Source organism: Tupaia chinensis, unplaced genomic scaffold (assembly GCF_000334495.1).
Source record: "Tupaia chinensis unplaced genomic scaffold, TupChi_1.0 Scaffold000323_1, whole genome shotgun sequence".
Classification (NCBI taxonomy): domain Eukaryota; kingdom Metazoa; phylum Chordata; class Mammalia; order Scandentia; family Tupaiidae; genus Tupaia; species Tupaia belangeri.
In genome coordinates this window covers 267,480-294,401 of record NW_006159817.1, presented here as the reverse complement: position 1 = coordinate 294,401, position 26,922 = coordinate 267,480, and the positions used below count along the sequence as shown (strand labels likewise).

Below are 26,922 nucleotides of genomic sequence, written 5' to 3'. Positions count from 1 at the left end.
CTTACACACTTTTATTTATTTTTTTTTTAATACTGTTTTCTGCTTTCAATACACAGAGAGTTCCGTGCCAGCGTGTGGCGTTGGCGTGAGTTCTTTGGAGAGAAAGCGTCCGCGTGCGTGTCTTGCGTTTTCATTAGGAATCGTAGACGTTGCCTTGTCATCCCGTTTGGGTCGTAGGCGATGGAGGTTTGCAAGCTCGGGGCTGGCTTTGTTTTTTTATCAAGAAGAATATTGACTTTGGCTTTGGTTCCCCCCTCAACTCTTGTCAGCACAGAGCTTGCACCCTGCTTATCACAGTTCTGCCCGCATGTAAACCAGAGCTTTGTAAGTTTTTCAAAGCGAGCTTTCCGGTTGGGAAGCTATAGGCCACGTTTTAGCGACAGACGGCTGGACAGACGGGAGGGTTGCATAAGATACGCCGTCAGATGGAGTCCGACCGTCTCTCGACTCCACGGGTAAGTACAAGGCAGAGTGGAATGCCATGATGATGAGGGAGGCGGACGAAATCGAAGAAAAGCTGAGACCCGGGGAACGTTTTCAGAAACATCGCATGGCCGAGGTAGGTACTTTTCTAAGTCAAGGCAGGGGGTGATGCATTTAGGTATCGGGGATGGTTTATTTGGAGGGAATCCCACAAGTACAGATTTTGAAACCTACTTGCTTCAGATCTCCTCCTAAACAAGGGACTGGGTCCCGCAAAGAAAATTGAAAAATATATATATATATATTATTATTTATTATATAACAATGTCAACATCAATACCGAGACAGAGAAAGACTTCAAATACCCATTTGGATAAAACACTCAATGAGGCAAGGCTTTCTGGAGCCCTAAAGAAGGAACTTGAAGGGCATTGCATATGGCATGAATGCAGTTGGTTGGTGAGTAAGGTGGCCATGGGAGTAGAACTCATTTTTTGTTGTTGTTGGTTTTTTAAGTCTGGAGACAAAACAACAAAGTCACATTTTTTGAATTGTGGTTTCAAGCTACTGATTAGATCAGCATCCAGCAGCCTCAGGTACGGACGTGAACGCTGGGTGAAATGAACAATCTTGTCCGTGGGGTTCTCTTTGCTACTGTCTCTCCCTCTCTCTTTCTCTCTCTCCCCAGTCTCTAGCTTTAGCTATTCTCGCTCCACTCTGGCACCATGCCGACTCCGTGCACAGAGTGGTACTGGTGCGGTGACAGGGTCCTTGGCACGCCGTGAGAATAGAGGAACTCAGGGGGCTGAAGGCTGCCAGGGGACTGGAGGCCAGTCTGAGGCCCACACTGCCTGACCACAGGCTGGTGAGCCACGGAGGACTGGTGCTGGAACATTCCCTCTCCGAGCTGCGGGGAGCCATGGTTGGCCATGCCAGCCAGCCTGGGGACCAGAGGGCCTGAGGTGAAGTGAGCAGAGAAATGCTGGTAAGGTAGCCTGTCCATGGGCTGCACAGTGGTGACCGTGCAGCTGCTGTAGGAAGGCATGCTGGGCCACGTGTTACAGCTGATGTCCTCTAGGCTGGGGACCGGCTCGCTGGGTGGCGCGGAGCTGGCATACATGCAGGCCTGCCGCTGGGCTGACTCTGTCCTGTAGGAGGCACTCAGGCCCTGCTGCTGGGGATAGCTAGAGCGGTAGAAGGGGTCCTCTTCACTGGGTGATGTTTCCATGTAGGGCTTCTTGTAGGGATGGTCTGTGGTGGAACATTCTTCATCTAGGATAGGAGGAGAGAGACCGATGAGCCTGAACCAGCTCTCAGACAGCTTAAAGCAGAGATGGTCATTTGGCCAGAGGACTAAAGACTTAAATCTGGGAGCCAGTAGGTAGTAGGGTGGTTAAGGCACTGGACTCTCATGGGCTGACCATGGTTCAAGTCCTAGACCTGGCAGCTTGCTATCTCACTTTCCATCTGTCTATCTGTCTGTCTGTCTCTAGTGAGCATGCATGCCCTGTAGCAAATTTTTAAAAAGAAAAATTAGAATGATAAATAAAATAAAATTATTCATTATTAAAACAAAAAAGACTTAAGTCTGAGATATTGTTGCTTCCAACTGCCGTGCTGATTAAAAAGGGGTGGACTGTAATGGGCGATGACTTTAGCAAATAATATGACCTTTCTGAGTTCAGTTTCTTCATCTGTAAACTGGAAAGAGTAATAGCAGCACTTCTTACACAGGGCAGTGCTCAGAAGTAAAAGGAAAAATAAATATTACACATGCAGTCCAGAGACTGGCACAAGAAAACACTCAATAAATAGCAGTTACTGTTATCTTCCTTCCTCCCCAGAATATCAATTCCATGAAGGTAGGGTGTTATCTGTCTGGTCCATCGCTTTATTTCCAGAACTAGTTCACATCCAGTAACAATACAAACATGAGGGGTCTTCAGATATTCAATAGTTCACAGAAAAAGTGTAGCATCGGGAAAGTCAGGGCATATTTTTCTATGCAAAAAAATGCATCCGGACTTTCCTGACTACCCAATGTGAAAAAAAGGTGTGAATTTCAACAGATTCATTCCTTAGCTGGAATTTGACCCTGCAATCTGGACATGATTTCTTTTTCATCTTCCAATCCCTTTTTAATCCATACGTCTTAAGAGATTCTGTCTGTCTTTGGAAAGTGGTGGAAAAAAAAAAAAAAAGGAAACACCAAGGTATCCATGCAATTCACTGTGATGGTTGATAACCACGAGGTCAGGATTGAATAACAGGGGAAATAATAATAGTTTTTACTTATTGAGTACTTGCTAAGGGACCTTACTTTAATCTCATCATAATTCCTCAAGGTGTCTACTCTCATTCCTCTCCCAGAGAGGAAAACACTGAAGCTCAGAGAAGTGACAATAGATACCAGACACAGTGTGGGAGGAGGGTGGGAGATGGCAGAGGGTGAGATAGGGAATCAAGGATGGGAAAAAAGGCAAAATATACAGGAAACAAGATATAGAAAATGATGTGTTGACAATAACACATATGTTGATGTGCTTGATTGAGCCAATATACAGTGTATTCTCAATGGAAAAATCTCATTTTGTATGCTATAATGATGTACAGTGAATGAATGTAAATAAAGAAAGAAAAAAATGTAAAAAAAAAAATAAAAAAAAAGAAGTGACTTATCCACAGTTACACAGAACAGAGACTGGAATTAAAACCAAATCTGACTTACTTGACCTACTACGCTTTGCTTCCGGCTCTAGATTTCAAATATATCCAATGCCACTCACCCAATTCCCCACAGATATTTACTGATTCCCCTATCAAGATCCAGGTACTGTGCCAGGTGCTGAAAATAGACAACTGGACATCATTCTGTTCTTTTTGATATTTTTAAAAGAGAATTTTGCTATAGAGTGTGTGTACTCACCAGAGAGATAGAGGGACAGAAAGACAGAAAGCAAGAAATAACCCCCCAGCGAGGATGGCCACACCACAATCCCTTCTCCTTCACAATCCTCTTAGGATTTGTGGTGTGCATGCACATGCACCCAGCATGCGTTTTAAGCCTCTGGGTCTGGGACTTGAACTGGGGTAGGCCATGTGAAAATCCAGTGATGTACCCATTACTCCATCTGCTGGTCTCCATCATCCTGTTCTTGGTGCACATCCTTGGTCCCACTCATTCTGCCTTGAACAGTAAGTAAGGGTGGTTGGCCTCAGAGATAAAGTTTCAGATCATTCACTCAGCAGTAACTCATTTGGCTTCGGACTGGTTTATAAATCAGCTCTTCAATCTAAGGAGAGTAGCTTGGGTTCAGTTATCACTGGACACCTCCATTTGTGTCATTCTCCAAGTAACACCGGTAGGTTAAGTCTCCTCATACAGAAGGTATCTATGTTAGGCTTGCGTCAACTTAACAGCAAGCAAATGTACTTGTAGCGAAACTCTCTGGGACACATATGGGACCCATAAGATGCCCAAAGATTTGTGCAAAGAAAAAGCGAAAAATGTAGTCACTCTTCCAGGTGTTCTATTTACCTCATGCCAACCATCCAGATGTTTGCAGGCATCCAGATGAGTAAGTGGTCATATTTTTCACCTTTCAATTGGGTGAGACTTTTTTTTTTTTAATGGCGTCTTGAAGACATTGCTACACTCAACTTCTTTTTGTCCTCACCACCTCCTTCCTTGATTCCTTCTCCTCCATTCTTCCTCCAGCCCCCAGATCCATAAATCTGAATGTTTCCATTGTTGCTGGAATTATAACCTTTGGGTTTTCCATTTAACTAGGGCGTTCCTCCTTTTTCAATAATAGAACATACAGCTGCAGGGTACCCTTGGCAAGAGAAAAAAAAAAAAAAAAAAAAGGCAAACTAACTATTCTCGAGTTTCTGATCCCCTTCCAGATTTGTTACAAGTTAAAAAAAAAAAGGAGGAATAATAAGAAAAAGGCCGGAACACATTTTGGAAAATCGTAAAATTATACATTCCAGTCTTAATACTCCAAAGATCTGATGCAAAGCCCTTAAGAAAAAAAAAAAAAAACTCAATGCTGGCTTATTGATGAAAGCAGGACCTGGGCATTCTCAGATTCCTCTCAAGCTTCATCACATTGTAAAGACATACCAAAGTAAGGATCCAAATTTCAGGTCAGTCGTGATAAATGATCTGGATGTAATCTCTGTGTTTATTGTGGTTAAGGATTGGCTTCTTTCTTTTGGCGGGGGGAGTCTGATAACTGTTCAACAGCAAAAACTGCCCTCTGGCCCCGCCATGTTTAGTTTCCACGGTTGGGAATGGGCCATAGACAATTAAATGTCAAGTCTTTGGTTGAGATGAATGTACAACTCGGCCTCAGAAAGTTATATAGTAAGAGTGGCCGGGACCAGCAGATAGAGTAATGGTTACGTTGCTGGACTCCCACATAGTCAACCATGGTTCGAGTCTCAGACCCAGTGGTTTACATGTGTGTGCATGTGTGCGTGTGTGTGTCCAAAATCCCAAGGGGAGAATGGAGAAGGGATTGTGGCATGGCCATTCCCTCTGGAAGGGGATTTCTCACTTTCTGTCTCCATCTCTCTGGTGAATGCATGCACCCTATAGCAAAAATTTCTCTAAGAAAAGAGTGGTTGACTGGGGTCAGCAGATGGAGTGGTACTTAAGGTACTGAACTCCCACATGGCTGACCCCACAGTTCAAGTCCCGGACCTGGTGCCTTGCTTTCTTACTTTCTCTGTCTCTTTGGTAAGCACGTGTGCTCTATAGCAAAATTTAAAATAATAGTAATAATAATAATAATAATTTTTTTTTAAAAAAGAGTGATTAACTATTCTGAACTCAGCTGAGCCTCCTGGATAAAAGTAAAATTTTTCCGGCTTCTGTCCATCATCAAGGCATAACACGGAGACACATTCTGCTCACTTGAATTTTTCTAGATTTTTTGGAGAGAGGGGATGTTTTGCCATAGGTCACCTGCACTCACTGGAGAGAGACAGAGAAAGGGACAGTGAGAAATCACCACCACCCCCCCAGGGGAGATGGCCATGCCACAACCCCTATTCCTCCAATCTCCTCTCAGGATTTTTGAGCACTTGCTGGGTCTGGTCTCCAACTGCACTCAGCCATGTGGGAGTCCAGCGCCTAAAGCAGCATACCACCTGGTGGCCCCAGTGGTTTTAATCATGGAAAAAGTGGATTCTGGGGGCCAGCAAGTGGCATGGTGGTTAAAAGCACTGGACTTCCACATGGCTGACCATGGTTCAAGTCTTGGACCTGGTGGCTTGCTCTCTCACTTCCTAACTATTCTCGAGTTTCTGATCCCCTTCCAGATTTGTTACAAGTTAAAAAAAAAAAGGAGGAATAATAAGAAAAAGGCCGGAACACATTTTGGAAAATCGTAAAATTATACATTCCAGTCTTAATACTCCAAAGATCTGATGCAAAGCCCTTAAGAAAAAAAAAAAAAAACTCAATGCTGGCTTATTGATGAAAGCAGGACCTGGGCATTCTCAGATTCCTCTCAAGCTTCATCACATTGTAAAGACATACCAAAGTAAGGATCCAAATTTCAGGTCAGTCGTGATAAATGATCTGGATGTAATCTCTGTGTTTATTGTGGTTAAGGATTGGCTTCTTTCTTTTGGCGGGGGGAGTCTGATAACTGTTCAACAGCAAAAACTGCCCTCTGGCCCCGCCATGTTTAGTTTCCACGGTTGGGAATGGGCCATAGACAATTAAATGTCAAGTCTTTGGTTGAGATGAATGTACAACTCGGCCTCAGAAAGTTATATAGTAAGAGTGGCCGGGACCAGCAGATAGAGTAATGGTTACGTTGCTGGACTCCCACATAGTCAACCATGGTTCGAGTCTCAGACCCAGTGGTTTACATGTGTGTGCATGTGTGCGTGTGTGTGTCCAAAATCCCAAGGGGAGAATGGAGAAGGGATTGTGGCATGGCCATTCCCTCTGGAAGGGGATTTCTCACTTTCTGTCTCCATCTCTCTGGTGAATGCATGCACCCTATAGCAAAAATTTCTCTAAGAAAAGAGTGGTTGACTGGGGTCAGCAGATGGAGTGGTACTTAAGGTACTGAACTCCCACATGGCTGACCCCACAGTTCAAGTCCCGGACCTGGTGCCTTGCTTTCTTACTTTCTCTGTCTCTTTGGTAAGCACGTGTGCTCTATAGCAAAATTTAAAATAATAGTAATAATAATAATAATAATTTTTTTTTAAAAAAGAGTGATTAACTATTCTGAACTCAGCTGAGCCTCCTGGATAAAAGTAAAATTTTTCCGGCTTCTGTCCATCATCAAGGCATAACACGGAGACACATTCTGCTCACTTGAATTTTTCTAGATTTTTTGGAGAGAGGGGATGTTTTGCCATAGGTCACCTGCACTCACTGGAGAGAGACAGAGAAAGGGACAGTGAGAAATCACCACCACCCCCCCAGGGGAGATGGCCATGCCACAACCCCTATTCCTCCAATCTCCTCTCAGGATTTTTGAGCACTTGCTGGGTCTGGTCTCCAACTGCACTCAGCCATGTGGGAGTCCAGCGCCTAAAGCAGCATACCACCTGGTGGCCCCAGTGGTTTTAATCATGGAAAAAGTGGATTCTGGGGGCCAGCAAGTGGCATGGTGGTTAAAAGCACTGGACTTCCACATGGCTGACCATGGTTCAAGTCTTGGACCTGGTGGCTTGCTCTCTCACTTCCTCTCTCTCTCTCTCTCTCTCTGTTTCTCTCTGATCAAACTGGAAAATAATAATGATAATAATAATTAATAAAGTTAAATAAAATAATTCTTTAAAAAAAAGAAGTGGATTCTGTAAGGAATTCAGTATTAGGGTACAGAAGCTTACTGGCTCTGTGATCAAGGACAAACCACTGAGTCATTCCAGTCTCAATTCTTGACTATATGCAGGAAGGACACCTTAACCACTTGTGAGTGTTAACTGAGATAATACTTAGTACAAGCTAGTTTCTCTCTCTCTTCTTTAAGCAGAAAGGAAACATTCAAATCTTATCTTTACAAATCACCTGGCTCTCCTCTCTTTTCCCTCTTTTCTCTCTGAAAAGACAAGACAGATGGCTCTTCCTGAGGTCATCCCGACCTTCAGAGAGAAGGTATCTGGGTGGATTCCCGAGCTGGAAAGCTCACAAAGATGCTTTCAAATCACTAATCCCACTGAGCACGTATTGTCATGATTCCCAAATGGGTCATCTCCCTTGTCAATTGAGTTCATTCAGATGAAAGATTACTGTCCAGTCTTCACCGAGATCCCAGGGCTCAGAATGCTAAAGAGTGACTCCCTCATTCAATCATCATCTGCTAGCCAGAAGGGGGCGCTATAATTAGTCCTTCTAACTCACATTACACTGCTCATCCCAAAAGAGGGCGCCAGCATCTCCATTTTCAAGCAACCCAACATGCTTAGCCAACATGAAAAGAATAACCCTTAACCCTTATGGATGATGAATAGATAGACAGATGGACACACGGGATTTTTTTGGGAGGGGGGTTAGCCCCACGTTCTTAGCTTTTTTGTTTGTTTATTTTCATTTGACTAGAGAGGGACACAGAGAGAGAACGAGAGAGAGAAAGCAAGCTGGCAGGTCCGGGACTTGAACCACAGTCAACCATGTGGGAGTCCAGCACCCTTAACCACTACACCACCTGCTGGCCACCCCCATGTTCTTAGCTTAATGTAAAGAAAACTATTAGGTTGTTGGGAAATCGTGATGTGTTTTTCTATGCAAAAATGCATCATGACTTTCCTGACAACCCAATACAATGGTATTTTGGAAATAACCTCAACTAGGAATGAAAGCACTGAAGTTCAAATCTCACCTACCTACTCTGTGGATTCATCAAACAAGTCTCTCAAGAGCAGGGGCTTTTGGTACATGGTCCTCCTCTTATTCCAAGCACCCAGCACAGTACCCAGCACATAGTAGGTACTCAGTACATCTTTATTTGATGACTCCATTCCTAGCTCTGCTACTCATCAGTCACATAACCTTAGAATCTAATGGCATTGCTTACATCCTTACAAAATAAGGACAGAAGACATGACCCCTAGCTCAAAGACTGCCATGAAGACCCAGTGATGGAAAAGATGTAAAATGACTGCTAAAAACAAGCAGCCCTGGGGCTGGTAGGTGGCTTGGTGGTTAAGGTGCGGGACTCCCACATAGTCGACCACAGTTCAAGTCCTGGACCGGATGGCTTGCTTTCTTACTTTCTCTCAAATTAAGAAAAAAATTATCATGATAATAAGTAAAATAAAATAGGGACCAGCAGATGGTGGAATGGTTATATCGCTTGGATTCCCACATGGCTGACCAAGGTTCATGTGCTGAACTTGGCAGCTTAAAATTCATGCAGGGATGGGACCAGCAATTAGCATAATGGCTATGTCGCTGAACTCCCATGTAGTCAACCGCAGTTTGAGTCCTGGACACGGTGGCTTAAACTCACGGCAGGCGCATGTGCATGCGTGCCTAAGATCCCAAGAGGAGAATGGAGGAGAAGAGATTGTGGCATGGCCATCCACCCTGGGGGGTGATTTCTCGCTTTCTGTCTCTCTGTCTCTCTGTCTCTCTGTGTCTCTGGCAAGTGCATGTGCCCTGTAGCAAAATCCTCTCTAAAAAATGCAGGGTGCGCGCGCGTGTGTGTGTGTGTGTGTGTGTGTGTGTGTGTATGCTGTGTGCACAAAATCCTGAGACGAGAATGGAGGAGATTATGCTGTGACCATCCACCCAGGAGATGATTTCTCACTTTCTGTTTCTCTCTGTCACTCCAGTGAGCACGCATGCCCTATAGCAAAAAACAACAACAACAACAAAACAAAAAAAAAACCTCTTAAAAAATTTAAAAAATAATAATTCTAAAAAAAAAGCACTAAGATCATGCACCTTGTAAAATCCTTTTCAATTCCCTTTTCCTTCTCAAAATCTGACTTCCCTTTGCATATAATATCCCTTGCTCAGTAGCTTCACTAATATCTCCACTTAGGTTGTCTTTGTTTGCTGATGGGAGGGAGGTTTGGAGAGTAGGGGGTGGGGGCAGAATCAGGGCAGGAGGGGAAAAGAGAGAACACTCCCAGGTCCCGGGGCCCAGGATGGGATTGAGTGACATTGATAAAAGACCTTCCCAGCTCAGTCCATCGGGAGAGATAGTTCGAAGACAGCCAGGTCCAAACACAAGGGAGCCCTCCGGCCGCCTGGTCCTTTGACGTTTCCCTGGGCCTGACTCCTGGGCTCATTGGAAAGGAGACAGACAATGAAGGGAAGTCAGATAGCCGGCCAGCCAGGGGCCAGGGAAACCACCCACAGAGTTATCACTTAACGCGAATCCCTAACTGGAAGGAAACCTCCCGATTCCTTATCACTTTACAGCGTGGAGGCCCATAATGAATTGCTCTTTGTTGTCTGCCAGGCAGGACAGACAGAGTTGGGCTGGAATGTCCCCTGTCACCGGGAGCTCCCTTTTGGGCCTAGAAGGAGGTGAGAAGGGCAGAGGTTTCTGGAATGGTGAAAGGACTTGTCCAGGATTGTGCAGCTGGTACCGAGTCCTCCAGCCTCACTGTGAATCTGGGTCACTCAGAAGCTCTTCGATCTCTTCCAGCCTCAGTTTCTGAATCCCTGGAAAGGGATCATTCTTCACCCTGTTATCTGCAACCAGCCAGGAAGTCTTGATTCCACTCACATCTCTCAGCTTCTCCCCACACCCTGGTCCGAGCCGGGGTGTCACACCGCAGACCCTGCAACAGCCACTCAACAGGTCTCTGGTGTCAATTCCAGTCCTGTCCTATCAAGTAAAGCGACTGCTTCCAAATAAAAAGCCAAACATGCCACTCCCAGGTTCAAAGCTCCCCAGGGGCTCCCCATACCAAGCCCTTAATTAAAATAGCTTATAAGGGCTGGCATCTGCTGGGCCCTGCTTCTCTCTCTGCCCTCATTTTCTAGCACTTTCCTCTGGCTCTGGGCTCCAGCATTCTAGCCTTTTCTTCACTCCCTAGAGAAGGCAGGATCCCTCACCACCCCCCAAGTTGCTTCTCTCTCTTTCTTTTCTTCCTTCCTTCCTTCCTTCCTTCCTTCCTTTCTTCTGTTTTTTGTTTGTTTGTTTGTTTTAGAGGTTTTGGCTATAGGGCACATGCGCTCGCCAGACAGAGAGAGACAGAGAGACAGAAAGCAAGAAATCACCCCCCAGGGTGGATGGTCACGGCGCAATCCCTTCTCCTCCATTCTCCTCTCGGGATCTTGGGTGCACACACACATGTGCCCAGCATTGAGTTATAAGCCACCGGGTTTGGGATGCGAACCGAGGTCGACTATGTAGGAGTTCAGCGACATAGCCATTACATTAACTGCTGGTCCCTTTTTCCACACCTGGACACTCACTCTCTGCCTCCTCACCCTTCCCAATACTTGCTCCCCTGGGATCTCAGCTGCAATTCTTCTTTCAACTCCTACATTAGTCTGATAACCAGGCTATTGGCCTTCCTTACTTTGAATATCTTCATAGCATCCGATTACTACTTTTTTTAAAAATTTTTGCCAGAAGACATGAGTGCAAGAGGCAGCACTCATGGGAGAATAAGAAAGCATTCCCCTCCCCACAGGGCATTGTCACATGGCAATCCCTTCTCCTCTGTCTTCAAGATTTTGGGAATACACACACACACACACACACACACACACACACACACAGTGTGTTTTTCAAGTCACTGGCCCTGGGACTTGAACTGCAAGGTTAGCCATGTGGGATCCAGCTGCCTTAACCTCCAGGCCATAGGCTGGCCCTCCGTCACAGTTTTAATTAATCCATTACATAACTTACATAATGTTTGATTTGCTTGAGCTTTATAAGGGCAGGGCCACGACTGAGAATATTCACTGAGCACTCTTCTTTTTTTTTTTTTAAGAGAAGTTTTTGCTACAGGGCGTGTGCACTCGCCAGAGAGACAGAGAGAGACGGAGAGACAGAAAGCAAGAAATCACTCCCCCAGGGGGCTGGCCACGTTGCAATCCCTTCTCCATTCTCCTCCTGGGATCTTGGGCACACACGCACATGTACTCAGCATGAGTTTCAAGTTGCCGGGTCCAGGATTTGAACCATGTCAGCCATGTGAGAGTCCAGGGACATAACCATTACGCCACCTGCAGGTCCCTCACTGAGCACTCTTACATGCCGAGCGCTGTTCCAGGGGCAGGGCATAGATGATGGCATTTCATCACCTCACAGCCCTATTGGGTAGGGGTTACTGTTTCCCCCAGTTTGCAGAAAAGCTCACTGAGGCCCAGCAAGATGAAGAAACCTGCCCAGGATCACACAGTGGCAGAGTGGCAGCTCCATGATAATTTCTGCAATGGGCCAGTCAGCTCCAGCTCCCAGAGCAGCCACCCCAAGTGCATCTCGAGTTCATTTGAGGTTCTCGCCACTGCTCCGTGAATGTTGACTGCTCATATAACCTCAGAGGTTGACTCGCCTTGCATTCGAAGCCTTCCCACCGCATCCTTCAGGAATGTGTTTATAAGGATGCTGCCGTAAATATCGAATCGAAAAAGTGCCTGGATTCTTTTTAACTTCTTCCTCCCCTTCTTTTGGTCTGGCATTAATTTAATCGGCAGGGTCTCCCTAATTCAAACCTGGTGAGCTCTTAATCGACATGTTCGACCAGGTCTCAAGAGCAGATCTTTAATAAAAGATGAAATGTCGAAATCGGAGCTGAGAAGCGAAGATAACAGGAGCAGTCTAGACTCGGGGCGGGGGGTTGGGGACGGGGTGAGAGCAGGCGAGACAGGGTGCACGACGGCTTGGGTTCAAATTTCACTTTCGGCAACCGCAGGCACCTTTTCCTCTTTCTGAGCCTCGGTTTCCCCACTTGTAAAGTGGGTTAATAATAACCTCGTGAATAATGTTGAAAAAGGCTGTGGTCTAGGGCTTTAGAAGGACACCCTTGAATATAATAGAAAATGGATTTCCGTGCAGAGACTGTGTTCCACGGGAGGTTTCTGACCTCCCGCTCTTGCCTCGAGACACGCCCAGTTTGTAGGCATCTGGTCTCCAGTCCACCCAGCGGCGGATGTGCTGGGAGTTGGGCCAGGGGGCCTGTTGCAGTGATGTTATTGAGGCCTTCGAGATCCAAGGAGTTTGGGTGGGCTTCAGGTAAGGCTGGAAGTCAAGCCTCACCCAGGTCAATTCCCCAGCCCCTGCTTGGACCAATGGCAGTGTTTCCCTCCTTCCAAATGCAGATAGGTAAATGTCAAATAGTTAAACTGTGGCACTCTCCTTGCATAACCCCAGCTCTGGAGAAAGCTGCCAAAGCACCCCTCTCCATTGGTTCTCATTGGTAAGTTTGTCCAGACACGAGGCACTGGACTTCCAAAGGCATTGTGTTGGCTTCTGAGGCCGTGAACTATAGCAGGTCACTCTGAAGACTAAGCTCGATGGGGCCGGCAGATGGCGCTGTGGTTAAGGGTGCCGGACTCCCACATGGTGGACTGCAATTCAAGTCCCGGATTGCTTTCTCACTTTCCCTTTCTCCCTCTCTTTCTCTCTCTCTCTCACTCTCTCCATCTATTAAATAGTTAAATAAAATCATTCTTTAAAATTTATTTATGCATTCATTTATTTGAATTTGACCAGAGAGAGACACACACAGAGAAAGACAGGAAAAGTGAGCGAGCAAGCCGCTCTGTCTGGGATTCAAACTGTGGTCGGCCATGTGGGAATGTCCGGTACCTTAACCACCATGCCACCTGTTGGTCCCCAATAAAATAATTCTTTTTTTTTTTTTAAAGACTAAGCCTGAGCCTCTTAGAGCAGAACTGCTACTTCCCGAGACCACCCTGCGCCAGCCCCTGGCACGCATGCTTTTATCATGCCTTCACACCAAGCCTAGGAGACAAGTCCTACCTTGAGCCCAAACTGACAGGTGGGAAACAAACAGAGTAGGCTCCTCGGCGGTGGTGCAGCTGGAGGAGCATTGCATACAATGCTGGAGTCACATGGGAAACTCGGGTCTGGATCCCAGCCCAACCTAAGTACACCACGTATGGTGGTTCATGCCCGTAACCCCGGCAAACCAAGAGGCTGGAGCTGGTGGATCATGGCCTGGCAAGACTCTATCTAAAACACTTCTCTCTATTTCTCCGTATCACTCTCTTTCTCTCATTTAAAAACAAAAGAAGAATAGGTTTAGGAGCCTGGTTGTCTGGCAGTGTGGAGTGAGAAGTCTCTTCGTGCTGCGCAAACACTGTGTCCTTCTGGACCCCCAGAAGGACGTTCAACCCCCAAAGCAGCAGCCAATGATACATATCTGTGGAGAATGTCACACAGAAAATGAAAGAAAACCCAGAGATCCAATCAGATGCAGAGAATATGGATATAGAATAATGTATAAGAAAAGAACTAAAGGGTTGGTGGGGTTTTTTTTTTTGGGGGGGGGGGCTGCAGGGGAGGTTTTTGCTATAGGGTGCGTGCGCTCGCTAGAAAGACAGAGAGAGACAGAAAGACAGAAAGCGAGAAATCACCCCCCAGGGGAGATGGCCATGCTGCAATCCCTTCTCCAGTCTGCTCTCGGGATCTTGGGCATGCATGCACATGCGCCCGGCGTGAGTTTAAGCTACCAGGTCCAGGACTTGAACCGTGGTCAACTACATGGGAGTCCAGCGATGTAGCCATTACACTATCTGCTGGTCCCAAGGTTGGTGGTTTTTGATGTTCAGCGAAACAGAATTCAGACGAATGTCTTCATTTGTCCCTGGATTTGCCCTGTTAATGTTTCTCACTGTACAGCTTGTGGTTAGGTATACTTAATCTTTATGAATATAGTTACATGCATGTAAATTTCATTTTAAAAACCATATTGTATTTAGATATCTATTCATACTTTGTATAAAGGAATTCTTGTGTTCAATTATATGCCTTCTAATTTAATTTTATTGTATAATCTAATATGACACAGAATCAAGGTTAAAATTGCTTCTAAACCACACTTTTAACCAAAACCTATAATCATCTGCGGGCCTTATTATACAGGCAGGTTTCAGGAGCCCTCTGTAGTTCTGATTAAATAAATTTCTTGGAAAAAAAAAAAAAAGAAAGAAAGAAAGAAAAGAAAAATAGGTTTCGAGAGGTCAAGGAACTTGTCCCAATTTGGAAACATTTCCAAATGGCAAACAGGGAATTCATCCCCATTGGATGATCCTGAAGATGATTCTGAAGACCACAGATCTACGCAAGTCTACACGCCTCCTCTGTATCTGTCTGTCTTCCCAAGCGCTCTCTCTCTCTCTCTCTCTCTCTTTTTTTTTTTTAGGAGGGGGAGTTTTTTGTTATAGGGTCCAGGGGCTACCATAGAGACAGAAAGATAGAAAGCGAGAAATCACTCCCTGGGGGGATGGCTACACCGCACACTGCAATCTCTTTTTCATTTTCCTCTCGGGATTCTGGGCATGTGTGCACATGCACCCAGCGTGAGTTTGAAGCCACCGGATCTGGGACTCAAACTGCGGTTAGCCATGTGGGAGTCCAGTGATGTAACCACTATGCTATCTGCTGGTCCCCAAGCTCTCTTTAATAAGCAGCCTTCCTTTATCTGATTGGAGTTACCACCTACCAAGTGCTTACTGAGGATCGCGTGCTGCAGAGACTCACTGCCATTTACAAAGCGGGAAACTGATGATCGGGGGGAGGGACACCTGCCTGAGGTCACTCAAGAAACTGGAAACACTGCCAAGATTCAAACCCACTTTCCTCTAGCCCCACTGCCTGCACCTCCCCACAATCTGCCCGTCTGCAGCTCACACCACGCAACTGTTCCAGTGAGCTGAACTCACCACACCACTCCCTCCACCTTGTCAATTCTGGCTCACTTAGAGAGCCACCAGAAAATTCCTTTTTTTTTTTTTTTTGAATTATTTTATTATTTAATTGTATCTATTTATTTTTTATTTGATGAGAGAGGGACAGAGACAGGGAACGTGAGAAAGCAAGCCGCCAGGTACAGGACTCAAACCACAGCCACGTGGGAGTCCAATGCCCTTAACGACCACCACGCCACCTGCCACCCTCAAAAATTCCTTTTTTAGTAGGGCCCCTTTGAACTTAGATGACTTCCCAAAAAGTCATCTATTTCTCACGAGGCAGAGAAAGCTTCGGAGGGCTTCAGCACCGGTTTAATACATTTATAGATGGCATCAAAAAGGAGAAATCAGTTGCAATGTACGTGTTTGTGTGTGCGCATGTGGTGGTGGCGGCGGTGGTGATGGTGGTGGTGGTTTTGAACTGGAAAGAGAAAAAGAGCTCAGAACCCATCGAGGGGAAACACTGGGCTTCTGTACCAGAGTCATGAATGATAACAAGGAGGTCCCCTGCCCTGCGACGTCTAACATCACCCGGAACCCTGGATGCACCCTTCCAGCCCCCTGGGGGGGTGACAAAATAACTCTGCTTTGGGATCAGCAGGCGGCATCGTGGTTGGGACGCTGGACTCCCACCTGGTTGACCGCAGTTAGAGTCCTGGACCTGATGATTTGAAATGCACGCTGGGTGCATGTGTACGTGCGTGCCCAAAATCCCAAGAGGAGAATGGAGGGGAGGGGATTGTGGCAAGGACGTCCCCCTGAGGGTGGGGGGGGGTTTCCTCACTTTCTGTTCCTCTGTCTCTCCAGTGAGTATATGTACCCGATAGCAAAATCTCTAAAATAATAATAACTCTGCCTTCCTCTTTCTAGGCAATACCTCCCTCCTCTTCAGAAGTTAAAAAGAATGAGGCAGGTCCAGGTCCATAAAGAGATATCTAAAACACAATGGCATGGTGGTTAAGGAGGCTGGATCCCACGTAGCCAACCATGCAGTTCAAGTCCCGAGCCTGCCAGGCATATGTGCATGCATGTCTCACATCCCAGAAGGAGAGGTGGAGAGGAAAGGACTGCAGCATGGCCGTGCACCATGGAGGGTGCTTTCCTTTTCCCTCTCTCTTTCTCTCTCTGCATCTCTCCAACGAGTACATACACCCGCTAGCAAATTATACATAGGTATGTATCAGGTTGCAAAATACATACCATGTGATTCCATCTATGTTTGAAAGACAATTTCTGGGTGTGCGTATATGTGTGGTGTGTACGTACCTGTGGGTGTAAATGCATACCATAATTATGGACATTTCAAATAAGTTCTCCCAGGAAGGGGCTGGAACTGGAGGAAGCATGGTCACAGATTTTTAAATAAATGAATGCAGTTACACTTCCGCAGCTCCTCCCCACCGAGAAAGCAAAGAAGGGTGGCCAAGGAGAAGGCAAATTGGTCAGGAGCCGTCACACTCACCTTTCCTCTTGGTGCAATGGTAAATCTGGCCGTGCTCCTGGGGCAGGGGGTATGGGTTGGGTGGAGGAAGAAGGTCCTGGGAGGGGCCGGAGACACCGTTCTCACACTGGTACTGAGAGCCCAAGTTGGATGAGGCGGAGAGAGCGCGAGGCTCGCTGCTGAAAGGACTGTGGTTGGAAGCCACTTTTTGCCTCACTGTGCTCCTGGGAACCACAGGATATTCTTTACTGAAAGAGAGAAGGTAGAAAATAATATTTGTTAGTCTCCTGATACAAATTCCCCCACTGGTAGAACCACAGGTCAAAGAGTTTACGAGAAAAGTCACTGGATAAAACACAAATTAAAAAAAAAAAAGAAAAGAAGTTGAGCTCTATGCCACGGTGGTAACACACTGCTCCAGAGAAGCCAGATCAAACCAGAGTTTGCATCCCCGGCCTGGTCAGCCTGAAACTCACTGGGCACAGACTTGAGTGTCCAGGGTGCCCTGGTGAGACGCAACCCTTCCACACCTCAGCAATCACACAGGTAAACAGAGCCTAAAAAGCTCAGTGACACCATACGGACAGCAGCCTCTAATGTGCTGCAAATCTAGGCTCCTCGCACTTAGGAGTGGTCCCTCCACATTCTCTCACCATCAAGTTTTACAGCAGATGTTCCCTTGTTTTTGTTTTTGTTTTTCTCATAAAGACTTGGAAACTTCAGTAGGACCCTCTCCTGGGAAGGAGGAATAAAAGAGCAAGCAGCACTGGGTCACCCAGAAGAAACAGGAGGTCAGGAAATGAATTAGAAGTGGAAGACTGCAGAAGAGTCTAGAGGGGCCAGCTTAAAGATAGAAGAGGGAGGGGTCAGCAGGTTGTATAGTGGTTAAGGCACTGGACTCCCACATGGCCAACCCTAGGTCAAGTCCCAGACCTGGTGGCTTGAGACTTATACCAGGCCCATGTGCGTGTGTGCCCAAAATCCCAAGAGGAGAAGGGATTGAGGCGTGGGCATTGCCCCTGGTGGGTGATTTCTTGCTTTCTGTCTCTCTGTCTCTCTCATGAGCGCATGTACAAGTCTCTTTAAAAAAAAAAAGAGAGAGAGAGAGAGAGAGAGATCATGGAGAGAAACACCCCAGTGGGTAAGAAGAAGTTGGTCTGACCCTAATATTCCCACACCCATCAAGGGGACAGGACTGCCACCACTCAGGATGGGAAGAAGTGTTGGGAGAGGAATCTCGGACAAGGCACTCATAAAGTTCACATAAAGTTCGCCATTCTAAAATATTTTGACAACCATATTCCAGTATAATTGGTTTTCTTTATAACCCATGTTATTTTACTTTATGCATTTATTCAGATTATTCTGAAAAGTGTTCCAGAGGTTTTGGGACTAGCAGGTGGTATGGTGATTAAGGCACTGGACACTCCCACATGGCAGACCACAGTTCAAGTCCCAGACATGGTGGCTTGCTTTCTCACTTTACCTTTCTCTCTTTGTATCTCTCTGGTCAAATTAAAACAAATAAATGAATGAATAGATACAATTAAATAAATAATTTTTTGAGAGGTTTTTGCTATAGGGCGCATGCACTCGCCAGACAGAGAGAGACATAGAGACAGAAAGCAAGAAATCACCCCCCAGGGGGGGATGGTCACACCACAATCCCTTCTCCTCCATTCTCCTCTGGGATCTTGGGCACACATACACATGCGCCTGGCGTGAGTTCTAAGCCACCGGGTCCGGGACGCGAACCACGGTCGACTACGTGGGAGTCCAGCGACATGGCCATTACGCTAACTGCTGGTTCCCCAATAAATAATTGTTTTTTTTAATTTTTTTTAAAAGTAATCTATAGGTTTCAACATGTCGTCAGAGACAGACAAGGCATTAAAAGGATTAAGATCAGCTCTTGGGGCCAGGAGATGGTATAGCAGTTACATCACTGGACTCCCACATGGCTGACCGTGGTTCAAGTCCTGGACCCGGTAACTTGAAACTCACGCTGGGTATGTGTGCCTGTGTGCCCAAGATCCCAGGAGGAGAATGGATGAGAAGAGATTGTGGCATGGCCATCCCCCCTGCGGGGGTGATTCCTCACTTGCCCTCTCACCTCTCTCTCTCACTCTCTCTCCAGTGAGCGCGTATGCTCTATGGGAAAAATCTCTACCAAAAAAAAAAAAAAGTAAAGAAAACTCCCACTTTAGCAGAAATATGTAAATCCTAACGTCTACAGTCACAATTTTTGCCATAACCTAGAGTCCTATATTCTTTAATGTATTACTTTTTCATTTATTTTTAAACTACATTTCTTCCTTCCCTAAGTGGGGGACATGCCCAACCTGGTCTTCACGCAGCAATCCACCCCCAAGCTCAGCCAGTCTTCAACCATAGGCACATTTGTACCCGGTGTGTTCAAGAAGGGATCCAAATACGAACCCAGAACCTTCCACGTGGGTCAGCCTTGGAGAACACTGCATCACCCCTGCACCACTGTCCGGCCTCCTATAACCAATTTTGTTGTTGTTGTTATTGTTGTTATAGGATGAATGCATGCACCAGAGAGAGAAAGAGAGGAGGAGAAAGTGAGAAATTGCCCTGTAGGGGAGATGGTCATATTGGCATCCCTTCTCCTCCAATCTCCTCTCAGGACTTTGGGCACACATGCACACACATCTGGTGTGAATTTCAAGCTGCAGGACCTGGGATTTGAAACATGCAGTCAGCCATGTGGGATCCAGCACCTTAACCTCCATACGACCTGTTGGCACCTAAATCAATTTTTTACCCAAATAAGTTGAGCCTCACTAGAAGTAATATTTGTGGAAACTATGAGCTTGGAGCTAATTATAGTTTCTCTTATTTATTTATTTTTTAACTGAAACCATAAATCCTGGGAGTAGGGATATGCTACAACTCAGTAGAAATGTTCTCTTTTTTTTAAAAAAAAAAAGCATTATTTAATCAATTGATTAATTTTTAATTTGACTAGAGAGAGAAGAGAGGGAAAGTGGGAAAGCAAGCCACCAGGTCTGGGACTTGAACCGCAGTTAGCCATGGTGGAAGTCCAGCATCTTAACCACCATGTCATCTGCCGGCCTCTAATTATAGTTTCTCAATTGCAATTAAAATAAGAACATAGTGAGTCCAGCAGGCAGCATAGTGGTTGAGGCACTGGACTCCCACATGACCCACCATGGTTCAAGTCCCAGACCTGGAGGCTTGCTTTCTCACTTTCCCTCTCTTTCTCTCTCTGTTTCTCTCTGGTGAGCATGCATGCCCTGTAGCAAATTTAAAAATAATAATAATGATGAATAAAATTAAATAATTTTTTTAAAAGTACGTAATTATTAAAATTAAATGGTACATCTGAAGTCATCTCATGCACAAAGAGCTACATGTGACACTTTTTTCTAAGAGATTTTTGCCTGAGAGCGGGAGTGCTTGCCAGAAAGAGAACAAGACAGAGAAGACAGAGACAGTGAGGGGGAAAGTGAGAAATCACCCCTTGGGGGGATAGCCGCACCACAGTCCCTTCTCCTCCATTCTCCTCCCAAGATCTTAGGCACACATGCCCACACACCCACCATGAGTTTCAAGCTGCTGGATCTGGGACTTGAACCGCGGTCGGCCATGTAGGAGTCAAGCACTTAACCCACTACACCACCTGCTGGCCCCCACATGACACATTTTGAAGGATACTCCATTAGCCCACTTCACCCTTTCTGTGACCCTATGAGGTAAGGTGTCCTTTTTTTTTTTATTAGAATTATTTCATTTAATTTTCTTGTTATTATTATTATTTAATTTTTTGTTATTTTATTTATCTTTATTTACTTATTTACTTTAATTTGACCAGACAGAGACAGATTGAGGGTGAGGGGAGAGTGAGAAAGCAAGCTGCCAGGTCCAGGACTCAATCCACGGTCAGCTATGTGGGAGTCCAGCGCGATCAACCACCACGCTACCTACTGGTCCCTATTATTATTTAATTTGACCAGACAGAGACAGATTGAGGGTGAGGGGAGAGTGAGAAAGCAAGCTGCCAGGTCCAGGACTCAATCCACGGTCAGCTATGTGGGAGTCCAGCGCCTTACCAGCAATGCCACCTGCCAGGCCCCATTAGGTAGGTTTTTTGTTCCCGTTTTATAGATTAGGAAACTGCTGTCCAGAGAGATTGAGCAACTTGCCCTGCGTCACAGAACTAGACAGAGACCCAACCAGTATTCCAACCTGGGCATACCCTAACTATCTCAACCCACTCTCCTAATTACTTCTTTCCATGTTTAAAGTATCATATGCCTTGGGCCAGCAGGCAGCATAGTGGTTAAGCACTGGACTCCCATGTGGTCAACCCTGGTTCAAGTCCCGGCCCCAGCGACTTGAAACTCATACCGGTGTGTGTGCATGCACGGCCCCAGCAACTTGAAACTCATACCGGTGTGTGTGCATGCATGCCCAAAATCCCAAGAGGAGAACAGAGAAGGGATTATGGCATGGCCATCCTCCCTGGGGAGCGGGGGGTGATTTCTCATTCTGTCTCTTTCTCTCTCTCTGGCAAGCACACACACCCTAATAGCAAAAGTCTCTCAAAAATTAAAAAAAAAAATTTAAATAAAGTAGCGTATGCCTTTAGGGGAGCAGGGGCTTGGAGCCCACGATTTCCTTCCCACTTCTCCAGCCCCAGGGGAGGAGCCATCTCTGCCCTGGGCGCCTGCCATTATTGGTCATATGAAAACATCTCAGAGAGACCAGGCAGGGGATGAGGAGTATCGGTCAATTTTCCATGAAGCGACAGACACCCTCACGACACCCAGGGGTCTCCTAGCCAAGCTTCCCTGTGGCATGTACCATCTGAGGGCCAAAGTTGGAACCCTCCCAAGCAGTCAGAATCTTCCCCTGGGGCCCAAGAGCCTAAACGGAATGAAATTAGCTTTATAGTGCTCACGTTGCGGTTCAAGCTACGTAATGGAAAAACAGATGAAGAAGAAAAATTATAATAATAATATTAAAACATTATAAAAGTTATCCAACCTCTCTGGCAATCCTAGTTGAGTCTGCTTAGTTCAAGTCTTGGGTTGTCAGAGCTCCAGTAGGAAAGGGGGAGAAAATCTCTTTAGGTTTTATATTTTTAATGGGAACTTTATTTTTTTTAATTAAAGAAAATAAGCCCCCAAAAATGTTGGCCGAGGGAATTTACGAGAGAATGTATCAATGGACTCTGTGGAATTCTCTGTTCCAGTACTGCCAAATTGCAAAATTGCTCTCTGGAAAGGCCAAACCCTGTTTCTGATTACTGACACTCACAGAAGTGGCAAAGTCAGTTTATCCCCAACACCACGAGCCCCCAGCTTGTTTCTACGGGGCTCAAAAATATCCCCACCATCAATGGTGAGCATCGTTTTTAGTGCCTGAAATACCGCGCTCCATAGCGGAGCTGACAGGTGTCAAAATATGGACGTGGACGGGACCAGCAGTTAGCGTAATGGCTATGTCGCTGAACTCCCATGTAGTCGACCACGGTTCGTGTCCTGGACCCAGTGGCTTAAACTCACGCCGGGCGCATGTGCGTGCATGCCCAAGATCCCGAGAGGAGAATGGAGGAGAAGGGATTGCGGCGTGGCCATCCCCCCTGGGGGGGCGATTTCTTGCTTTCTGTCTCTCTGTCTCTCTCTGTCTTTCTGGTAAATGCACGTGCCCTATAGAAAAACCTCTCAAAAACAAAAAGAAAGCAGCGACAACACGAGAAGCTTAAAAAGCTCTTGTGCGGACAAGCAGATGGTGTAGTGGTTACGTCGCTGGACTCCCACAGGGCCGGCCCTGGTTCAAGTCCCGGATCTGTGACTTGGAACTCATTCCTGGCGCATGTGAGTGCATGCCCAAGATCCCAGAAGGAGCATGGAGAAGAAGGAATTGCACCCTGGTCATCCCCCTGGGGGTGGGGGGTGATTTCTCACTTTCCTTTTTACTGTCTGGCGAGAGAGAGAGAGAGAAAGAAAAGAAGCAAGCAAGCAAGCAAGCAAGCAAGCAAGCAAGCAAGCAAGGAGGCTCTTGTATGTCTGTGAATAGAGCCAGCAATAGAAGACGACTTTGTTTTGTTTAGTTTCATTTTAGTTTTTGCTATAGGGCACATGTGCTCACCGGAGAGAGACAGAGAGAGCGAACAGAAGAAAGTGAGACGTCACCCACTGGGGGGATGGCCACACCACAATCCTTTCTTCTCTATTCTCCTCTTGGGATTTTGGGCACGCGTGTACACGTCCCGTGTTTCTCAAGCTGCAGGATCTGGGACTTGAGCCATGGAATCGGCCATGTGAGATCCAGTGCCTTAACCACCACGCCACCTGCTGGCCCCAAGTGGGCTAGATTTTGATCATCGTTACCACCATCCTGATCACTTCCTTATCACTATCCATACTGTTCTTCAAGTCTAATGCTCCAGCCACCGTACTCAATGTTTTGCCTCATTTGAGCCTGGTAATTGCCTTATTTTCTGGGTACAATTAGACTTACTTTCGATCTAAGGACGTTCAGGCTCTGAGAGGTTTAGTAACTTGCCCCAGATCACACAGCTAAGAAGAAGTAAACAAGGCTTGACGGCCCCGAGGGCAGTCCCATTCCAAAGCTCTTGCCAACTTAGACTTGATAACAGGGACTTGTCAATTACCAGCTGCTTGGCAAATGCAACCGTCCTGCTATATAAAGCATGCTGGTGATGGGGCCCAGCAGTTGGCATGGTGGTTAAGGTGGTGGACACTCCCACATGGCCGACCATGGTTCAAATCTTGGACCTGGTGGCTTACTCTCTCACTTTTCTTCTCTCTCTCTCTCTCTGTGTGTGTGTGTGTGTGTGTGTGTCTGGTCAAATTTTTTAAAAATAGGGACCAGCAGATGGTGTAATAGCTATGTCGCTGAACTCCCATGTAGTTGACCGTGGTTCAAGTGCCGGACCCGGTGGCTTGAACTCACGCTGGGCGCGTGTGTGTGTGTGCCCAAGATCCCGAGAGGAGAATGGAGGCCAAGATCTCGAGAGGAGAATGGAGGAGAAGGGATTGTGGCATGGCCATCCTCCCGGGGGGGAGGGGGGCATTTCTCGCTTTCTGTCTCTCTGTCTCTCTCTTTCTGGCGAGTGCACATGCCCTATAGCAAAAAAAAATTTCTCCAAAAAAATAAAATAAGTGAATGAATGCATAAATCAAATTAAATAATAATTTTTTTGAAGCATACTAGTGATAACAGAGTTGGATATTGGCGATACCCAGGCAATGTCAGGACTGACAGGTCAATTCTACTGCTTGTGGGACCCTTCTTTTAACAAATGTCAAATCCCACCACCAGCTCTTCTGTATCAGCCGGTTCCATTGCCTCTCACGGACAAGTTCTGATCAGACCCTGGGCTCTGCAGACACCAGCCGGGGTCCTGAGCACCTCGGCTCACCCTGAGAATTGGCGTCCGCAGGCCAGCTTCCCCTGGCACGGCCCCTCTCACATGCTGTTCCATGGGAGCGATAGCAAAGAATGACGTCACTGTGGCCGGGTCTGGGTTGTAAAACGTTACAAGGGAACATTAAAATCCACGGCCAAACTGCATCCTCAGCTCGCGGCCAGCTAACGAACAACCCCCCCAGCACGTTTTCCACGGCAGCCGACTGAATTACCCTTTTCACGGGAGCAGGTGGCAGGGGTGCCGCCGTGTTGGGGTTTTTGTTTTGTTTCATTTCCCCCCTGGTCATGCTAACTCAATTTCTGGCAGCCTTTTTCAAACAACTGCCACAGGGCCCTGGACAAAGCTGGGGACTGTAAAGTCCCTGTTCTCAGGGAGCACACCACCCCCCTCATGGCTGCACTTGAATCTGTGATAAAAATTCAAAAGGGGGGGGCATCCCTCCCCTTGAGCGCTTTCCCGATTTATTCATTTTCTAATGCACTTGGGGAAATTATTCTGCTTGAACACGCGTGGACACGGCAGGGATGGGAAGGGAACATCACAGGCGGGATTAATCGTGCAAATAAAAATTGCAACCTCCTTCCCATCTGCAAAGTGCTTTCCTCGGCTCACACCGCGCCAGCGAGAGGGAGAAGGGCATGGTGCCATCCTGCTGGTGACGACGGGGGCACACCTAGAAATTATGTCCGTTCGCAATGTTGGGCCAGCTTGGTGACATGGCAGGAAGGTACTGCTCAACCGTGCTGGATCCATAAGGAAGATGCAGGTTCAGTTCCCCAGTCGGTCTGTAAATGCTGGACACTTGTGCCCATGATCCCGGATGGCTGGGAGGAGGGCTGTATCCTGTTAGGTCGGGGTACTGGTCTTTCTCTCTCGCTCTCTTTCTGTCTCTCCTTCTCATGAAAGAAATAAGCTATTTATTTATTTGGAGAGAGAGAGTTTTGCTATAGGGCGCATGTGCTCTCCAAAGAGACAGAAAGCAAGAAATGGCTATCCCATCCCCCAGGGGAGATAGCCACGCTGCAATCCCTTCTCCTCTCGAGATATTGGGCACGCACGCACAAGTGCCGGCGTGAGTTTAAACTGCTCCATCTGGGACTTGAACTGCGGTTGCCTATGTAGGAGTCACACGACGTAAGCATTATGCCATGTGCTGGTCCCGAAATTATTATTTTTTTTAATTGCCAAAGGACACACACACTCGCTAGAGAAAAACAGGAGAGGGAAAGGAGGAGGGAGAAACAGCCTCTAATGGGGGGTGGTGATGCTGCAATCCCTCCTCCTCTGCTTCTCACCCCCTCTGGGATCTGGGGCAAGCACCCACGTGCATGTTTTTCTAGTCGCTGGGTCCAGGACTCCAACTCCACAATTGGTCATGTGGGAGGATCCAGCCACCTTACCCACCATACCACCATCTGGCTCTGAGCTAAGCTTTCGATAAGTTCCTGGTAATATTAGGTCATCCAAAAAGTCAAGATGCATTTCTGCATAGAAAAACTGAAAAATACATCATGACTTTTCCATCCAACCGATAGTTCATCAAATGAATTCACCCGTTATCTGGGATTGAACCAAACAGCTCAATAGTTTAACTCATTCTCATAAAAACTATTTTCATCAATTTAACCACGTCTTAGTTTTAGTCTTTTTTTTTTTAATCATTTTTTTTCCTCTTAGAGATTTTTGCTAGAGGGCATATGCTCTCACCAGAGAGACAGAGAGAAAGAGAGAGAAAGAGAGAAATTGAACCCCAGCGAGGAGGGCCGCGTTGCAATTCCTTCTCCTCCGTTCTCCTCTCAGGATTTTAGGCTCACGTGCACACATGTCCAGCTTGAGTCTCAAGCCTCCAGGTCTGGAATTCAAGCCGCAGTCAGCCATGTGGGAGTCCAGTACCTTAACCACTATGCCACCCGCTGACCACCCCTTTTTAAATAATTTCGAAGTGAGGATACAATGGTGGAAAAGAGCCAGCAAGAAGTTGGAAGGGACCACAAGCACACAGGCATCCAAGATCCTGAAAAGTCAGAGGACTGAGGGCAAGTACTATGGAGTGAAGGGACCAGCAGTTGGCGTAATGACTATGTCACTGGACTCCCATGTAGTCGACCGCAGTTCAAGTCCTGGACCTGGTGGCTTAAACTCACACAGGGTGCATGTGCGTGCATGCCCAAGATCCTGAGAGGAGAATGGAGGAGAAGGGATTGTGGCATGGCCATCCCCCCGGGGGGGTGATTTCTCTCTTTCTGTCTCTCTGTCTCTCCCTGTCTTTTTGACAAGTGCATGCGCCCTATAGCAAAAACCTCTCCAAAAAAAAAAAAAAAAAGGACTATGGAGTGAAGATTTCCAGCAGTCTCCCTCTCTCTTTCTCCTCTCATTCATTCACATGCTCTTTAGCATGAATTTGAAAAAAAAAAAATTAAAGAGAAAATATTTTAGAAGCTGAAGGGCTTATCAAACTGCTTTCTGTACTCGCTAGGGATGTGAAGCTTCCTTTGGGGAAAAATGCGTGGGACTCCTTAGTCACGCAGAAGTGAGTCCAGGATCTCCTGTGGACACTTGGTTCAAAGGATGACCATGGCTTTTGCTGTCCTTTCATTCTCTCTTAATGAAGACGACAGTACAGTAGACATAACTAAAAAAAGTGGCTATCGGTGTATGCACCAATTTCATTTTATTTAGTTTTCTTAAAAAATTCTTTTATTTAACTTTATTTATTTACTTATTTATTTATTT

The 26,922-nt window shown here is 46.4% G+C and overlaps 1 protein-coding gene across 1 annotated transcript in view; it reads right to left on the bottom strand.

The window, feature by feature from the left end:
* Window positions 1-882: 882 nt before the first annotated feature.
* TBX5 (T-box transcription factor 5) overlaps window positions 883-26,922 on the bottom strand; it is a 70,889-nt gene continuing 44,849 nt past the window's right edge. The window contains exons 8-9 of the mRNA XM_006151678.2: window positions 16,764-16,990; window positions 883-1,695 (exon numbers count right to left, since the gene is read on the bottom strand). Of these exons, the coding sequence (XP_006151740.1) occupies window positions 1,121-1,695; window positions 16,764-16,990 (802 nt within the window). The 3' untranslated portion in view covers window positions 883-1,120. The remainder of the gene's footprint in view (window positions 1,696-16,763; window positions 16,991-26,922) is intronic.